Source organism: Micrasema longulum, unplaced genomic scaffold (assembly GCF_059751315.1).
Source record: "Micrasema longulum isolate JH-2025_06_02 unplaced genomic scaffold, ASM5975131v1 h1tg001343l, whole genome shotgun sequence".
NCBI lineage: Eukaryota > Metazoa > Arthropoda > Insecta > Trichoptera > Brachycentridae > Micrasema > Micrasema longulum.
The window spans coordinates 138,792-145,982 of NW_028278529.1; the positions used below are offsets into that span (position 1 = coordinate 138,792).

The 7,191-nt window shown below is 34.2% G+C and overlaps 1 protein-coding gene across 1 annotated transcript; it reads right to left on the minus strand.

The window, feature by feature from the left end:
* Positions 1-3,302: 3,302 nt before the first annotated feature.
* On the minus strand, positions 3,303-6,730 carry Ada3 (transcriptional adaptor 3). Its single transcript, XM_088235203.1, has 2 exons — positions 6,620-6,730; positions 3,303-5,344 (listed from the first exon to the last, which is right to left on the minus strand). Exon 2 carries the CDS (start codon positions 5,325-5,327, stop codon positions 3,939-3,941), a length of 1,389 nt encoding a protein of 462 aa, XP_088091329.1. The 5' UTR covers positions 5,328-5,344; positions 6,620-6,730; the 3' UTR covers positions 3,303-3,938.
* Positions 6,731-7,191: the final 461 nt, after the last annotated feature.

Sequence of the window (7,191 nt, forward strand, 5' to 3'; positions counted from 1 at the left end):
ATGTCTTCCCTTGGCTTGGGATGAGGCTACCCAATATTCTTGCCATGTGCGAAGTTGCTTCTCCTTAGTCATAACGAGGAGATCACCTAGTGGTAGGAAATTACTATAGGCAGAATCCCCGGAATGGACCGCCTCATTTGCTAACTCGTCCACCCTCTTGTTATCGGGAATACCACAATGGCTAGGGATCTTTGGATCTTGACACAAAAATACTTTTATTGGATGCCTCTGATAAGGAAAGAAATCGAGTTTCCACGCAGAGTTTGTCCTAGGGATAAGAGGATGGGGGGGATTTGATTTTTCGTAAGGCACTCAGGGAATCTGACAGGATAAGAAACTTGCTATATTGCGAGCTTAAAGCGTATTTGACAACTTCTCGGATTGCGATATATTCCGCTGTAAATACGGATGCATTTTTGTGCAATTTGTACAACTTTTGAAAGTCGTCGTCTTCACAATATATGGCCGCACCCGTGTGGGTTGGCGAATCTGACCGAGATCTATCAGTGTAGATAATTCTCCAACCTATCCATCTTGACGACTGAATACGGTTGAATGTACACCGGGGCTGTAGGCGGCTTTCAACTCCAAATGTGAGTTCAATATTTGGGGCGTATATAGAAATTTTAAATGGAAAACGATAAAGGGGAAGAAGGTCTTTAGGGTTAATGTTAAATTCAAAAGATTTGTAAAAATATGGGTCCCTTTCGAAAGTTAACAAAATAAGATTTTATTGGCGCATGCGCTAGTTGTTCCCGCTTAATTTTTTAATATCTCATTTTTTTTCATTTGTTGAGGCCTTCTACCAAAAATAAAAAAGCGTCCAAAAAAAGTTTGGTACATATTAACAAATCGAAAAGAAATGATGTATATATCTAAAAACATAAAAATGAAAAAAGGCAACAGATAACAAAATGTACACAATTATGTTAATGTAATTTCCTAAATTATCCACAATTTCTCGCCATCTTATTTATAGGTAGATTTTATTATTCCATTAGTGTAGAAAGACTCTGGTTTTTATGCAAAAAAAAAACTTTAAAGCTCCTTTTGTACTTCATCTTTAGACTTTAATTTTTTCCATAGTAAAAACAATTGTAGGGAACGAAATAAGCCAAATCACTTGGTTTTGTCTGAGGGTAAGCAGGATGCGGCAAAAGCTTCCAATTAAATTCAGTATTTTTTTAGTGTTTTCTGAGCCGTGTGCGGCCTAGCTAGCATTATCATGATGAAATAACACTTTCTTGATAGTCAGCATTAGCGTGTGTTTTTTAATTAATTCCAAGTTTAAAATTATAATAATATACATTCAAATAGAACTTAAATTCATACAATTGTTATTACTTTATTCTTGATTTAATTTAATTTTAACTCTTTTACTTCCATAATTATATAAAATCATGATTTACAACTCCTGCTTGAACTTGTATATAACATAGAAAAGTGTTGGTAACAAAAGTCTACGATGTATGCAAGAAAAGCGATTTGCTTATGAATTTATTTATTGTGTATGCAGATAATTGGTAGAATTCCATATTTAATTTGGTAATGTATCCAAAATAAAACAAGTTTATTGGATTGTAATTCTACTTTATTTTTTATAAAATATACAAAGGGTATATTGTGACGCGTTTCGTATTGTTAAAAAAAAAATATTTGTAAATATTTAAGTTAGTTTGTTTGAAAATGTCCTAACAAGACAAAACGCGTCACAATATACCCTTTGTATATTTTATAAAAAATAAAGTAGAATTACAATCCAATAAACTTGTTTTATTTTGGATACATTACCAAATTGCTAATGAATGTTGATAAATCGAAAGGGATGAAAATATAACTAAATGTGAGATCAGCGTGAACGGAGATATTCTGAATCAGGTAGAAGAATTTGTGTACCTGGGAAGTATGTTTACTAGGGACGGAAAGGCCGAGAAAGATATTTAAAGGAGGGTGAGTGCCGGGAACAGGGTAAACGGTGCACTAAAATCTACTTTGGCAAACAAATGTTTATCGCAGGAGGCTAAACTAGCAGTTCACAACAGAGTTCTAGTGCCAACTCTGATGTATGGGAGCGAAGTATGGAATTGGAAAAATGATGATGAAAGTAGGTTGAATGCTGTCGAAATGCGATCCCTCAGGCGAATGTGTGGTGAAACGATGTATGATAGGTGCACAAATGTCGGGATCCGTGAAGTGTGTAAGGCTGAGACATGCATTATTGACAGAATTAAGAAAGGGGTGCTGTGTTGGTTTGGACATGTAGAGCGAATGGACAGCGAAAGAACGGCTAAAAGGATCTACGATGCAAATGTTGATGGATGCAGAAAATGAGGAAAACCGAGAAAGACATGGCACGATCAATTCCATCAAATACTTGAAGATGGACATGTCAAAAGTAGGAATAATCGGCGCGCGTGCATGAGAAGATGTATAAATGTAGAGGAAGCGAGGTCTGTATGCCAAGATAGAGTGTTATGGCGTTCTATCCTCTCTGCCTACCCCTACGGAGAAACGGCGCGATGGTTTGTTTGTAAACATCTGCATTAACGGTTTGATTTGGTTTTAACAGTTAATAATAAATAACACCATACATATCCCACCAAATACTAAAAAGTATATTTTTAGGATGCAAAGAAACCTTTGCTGTTGGAGTAGTCTGCTTATCTTTATCTGTCCGCTGTCTTTTTCTTGAGATATTGGGATAAACAATTCATTTTTCGTCATCTGTTACCAATCGGTTTAAAAATGGCTATTGTTAAAAGTGAGATAAAAGGGAAGTGCAGATGTTCATTTGCTGCTGGCAATGGGCTTTGGAGAGCTCATGCAGTATCCACTTCCCAAGCTTGGATACTTCCCCGATCTCCTTTAAGGGACAAAAGACTGTTCCATAAGATGAATCCATCCTTTCTACAATCTGATTTGATCTGATGAAAATGTATGAAAACTTATTAAAAGTGAATTACTTTGAATGACATCACTAGTTCTCCTAAATCAATTAAAGATGAGTGTTCTGATACATTTCCGGTTACAGGGAAGCTAACCCACCAATCAGGACACCTCACAGTAGAGAACTTGAGATGTCAGGCGGAGTGATTACAAAATCACAAAACTTGAAAAAATTATACCGCTGATAATACAATATACAAAAATATTTTTGAAAAAAACTTGGTTTAGTTTAATGGTCTATTAACAAACATAAAAATAATAAACACTGAATTTCGTCATTGCAATTTAAGTAAAACTGTAAATTTTGTGGTATTTACCATGATAATGCTGAAATCATAAATAAGAAAACAGATACATAATTCTCCTTACAATTTTATTCATTCTTTAGGATGAGGAACATTAAAAAGTGATATAACAGGAGATTATAATAACCTAAACATACAACATTATGGTGAGAAAATACACTACATTAAATCAGTGAATTAATATTGTGTGTAACATATGAGCCACATACATTTTAAATATTTACTAATTTTAATGCATATATTTGGCTCATGGAACAGAGAAAGTCCAGGGAATTTAATTTTTTGATACAAACACTTGAAGTTACTAGTGACTTGCCACATGCTTTCTCAATAAATATGTACTATTCTTTCATAGAATAAACTCTTTAAAATGTTACATTGATGTTGTAACCTGCATAATATATTACCAATCGTTTCATGTGAATTTCACTGAAAATTGAGTAAACGGATACTTTCAACAATGCATTCTAAGAATAAACAATCAAATAATATGAACTGTAGAAAAAACACTACCCAATCACTAAAATGTACCATTATAGATTAAGATAAGTTCTAGATATATTTTTGCTACAGCGGGACTCATAAAGTTTTTTTCCAATAAAATTGTTTTTACAACAAAACATTTTTATTTAATGAAAAATAAATAATCACATCTGAAAATATGAAAAAAAAAAAAAACAAATGAATCTATCCAGAATTTGGTCCAGTATGAGGCAAGGCGTTAATTTCATTATTTAGTCTAATTTGTTCATTTACAACCTTCCAAGCATCATCTTTTTCTTTTTTAGATAAAGGACGTTTCTTCTGTTTGGCTAATAGAATCTTCTTGTATGTTTCCGAACACTCTGCGTCAACTTGGTCCAATTGCTTTTTAAGATTTATTCTTACCATTTCTTGTTTACACAGTGAAATAAGGTTGCGTAAATTACGAGTATTTTCCTTACGTACAATACCCAACTCTGCTTGACACTTCTTGATTTCAGCGAGGATCTCATCATCCACCGGATTGGTCAAGGGTGGCAAATCTTCGGGATCTAAAATTCCTTGTTCGATTAATTCTTTTCGCAAACATCTTTCGAGACTAAGCGAGTTGTGAATGCCATTGGAACTTTTGGAATTTGTCTGCTTCAGTTTAGTATCGGGGATGTCGAAAGGGACGGGATTATCATCCATCAGCGCAGATACGAGTCTCTGAGTTAGCGGTCCCGGGATCATTACATCCACAGACTTCTCCGCCTTCTTGCGCATGGAGGAGGCTTCCGAAGAGATGCCGCTACTCTTATACTTGTACGGATTGGAGGCGAGTTGCTCATCCGAAGCGTGCTCATCCGCCCACACCTCGGAATAGTGCTTGCCCAGCGGAGGGATGGGAGGGGGAGACATGTTGTTGCTAGTGGCCAGTAGAGAATCCAAGAATTTTATATCATCCAGCGTGATAGGACCGCAATATGGTTCCACCGAAGTCCAGAATTTATAAGGAGTATTATTCTTAGGTAAGGATGCAAATGATGGCATTTCCAGTTTGACTGTATTATCAGACACTAAAATGTTATCATGAGAAAAGGATCCCTGAGTTGTGACTGGGTTTATTACTGGTGTAAAAGTTTTGAATTTAGGAATTTTTGGTTGAGTGCCTGCCGTTTTTATATACTCTTTCGGCTTTAAAGGTTTCTCATCGAGGTATTTTCTTTTTCCAGGGTATTGAAGTTGTTTTCCAGCAGCTTTACCTTTTTTTTCTCGTTTGGATTCGTTTACATCGATACACTCTATTTCATTCTGAATTATTCGTGTCCGTAGTGCAGCAGAGCACAGGAGATTTTCTAGTTCCGCTTGAAGAGAGTCTAGCTCATCCATCCCGATTCCTTCTTCCGTGGAACGAGCAGCTACAGCATTGTACCGCGGTAATACAACACTATTTTCTTCAGTCCTTATGTAAGGAATGATCGGGGTATCCTTTACCTTTAGCTGTATAGGCTTGGTGTATGCTGATAACCCTGGGCTAGATGGTTTACCCCCATCGTGCCCTTTGCTTACAATTCTTCCCTTGCTGCTCTGACTTATTCGTTTTCCCATCATTTTAGCAGAAGTAGTATCTAAAAAAATTAAAAGTAAATACGATCAATAATTTTCCTAAGACAATAAGACAAGAATAAAAATTACTTTGAAACTAGCGAAGGTGGTGACATACTTTCATTGACTGTATTAACAATTATTTCAAAAAATCATAAACTGCATAAACATAATTTTGCTATAAGGAACATCTAGATACTATTTTAAAATTAATACACAATACAAGTAGGTACATTTCAAGTTCTATTTTTATCCGACCTTTCTGAGAAGGAAATATCATCCCTTAAGTGACAACACCGCTTACGTTATTTTTACAGGACGATAAAAAAATTGCTGATTTTATTGTAAACGCTTAGCTAAATTACGCCTTAAAATGTATTAAAATGAAATGTCTATTTATAAACTGTCGCCTATTTAAAACTACAAAGTATAACTGAGGGTACTATTTACAAACCCGGCAAAATCCACCTTTCTTTATTCTGAGCAAATCGCAATAAACTGCATACATTATTTAACTTCAACTTTTTTTTAAACTTCAATTTTTTTTAATTATAATCAGTTAATAATTTACACGTCAGCAGTGATGACCTAAGCATGATTATGTCAAGAAACAGTAGTGAAATAATAAATTTAAATTAAACATTCCAACTTTACAATACTCAAGTAGAGATTGCCATGTTTGCAACAAACCTGACAGTTTAAAAGTCAAGTTCTAAAGCCGTATTTTTAACTGACAATGTTTTAATTATTGTAAAAAATTGTATTCTGAATAAGTTTCAATTTATATCTTACTTTTTTTAGATTTTGCCGGGTTTGCAAGTAGTACCCTCAATTCCTCTTCAATTCAATAAATAAAAAAAACACAATCCCGTAAAATTAAGAAAAAATTACTTGCGTTGTTACTTAAGGGACAACTTGGAAGTCTAGGCATTTAAAGGACTTATGACCTGTCATTGGCCGTTTTAAGTGATATTATTGATACAATATTTTAAAGATGAAATGGCAGATAGATCTAATGTACACATTTAGAACCTGGATAAAGATAATCAAATCGTCTTGCAAAATACAATAAGGGCATAAATAAATTATTAGACCAGCTAAATCCTAAGAACAAAAAGTAACTACATATATTTAATGTTATTGTGATTTCAGCGCGCCAAACAAACAAAACTCGCGCACTCTGTTTGACGTTTTGTTGGCTGTTATAAGGTCATACATAAAACAATGACACATCATCGAAAAACAAACAATTCTTGCAGCGTTATACGATTTAAAGATATCACAAAAAAAAATCTTACCAGAAATATGGATTAATTCACATCCAACGATGCTCAATAAAGTGTAAACGATTGTTGTATTTACTTGTTGACGTATCAAACCCGCCTGTCGGCCATTATTTTTTCTGAAGTACCAGCATAGAGCATAGACTAAGCACCACTACCAAAGACAAAATAATGGGAAATGCGATCATAGACTATTTATGGCATATAAAGTAGACAAACAATAAAATGAATTGAAAGATAAACCAACTCCAATGGCATTTCTTATTTTATTTTATGTAGTTTGTTTTTGTTTACACCCATTAAATGATATTGATCGGTTTCGGGTCAACTTCGTTTTCAAGATTTATAATAAAACTGTCTTAAAGTACTTTTTCATCTTCTTAACAATCACGAGGTACTGAAATTTTACATTTATACCTTTTATGTACGCTCTTTTTGGGCCAGAATGAAATAACTTATATGGGACACCAAGACAATATTCATAACTATAATTTTGCCGTAAATCATTTTATTGAAAGTTAAACGATTTTCTCAATATAATCAAACTTAAACTGGGGTGCAAATATGGGTGACAGGGAATATTTCAA

Coding starts and splice junctions, on each gene's coding strand:
- Ada3 (XM_088235203.1), bottom strand. CDS start 5,327: ATGATGGGAAAACGAATAAGTCAGAGCAGCAAGGGAAGAATTGTAAGC.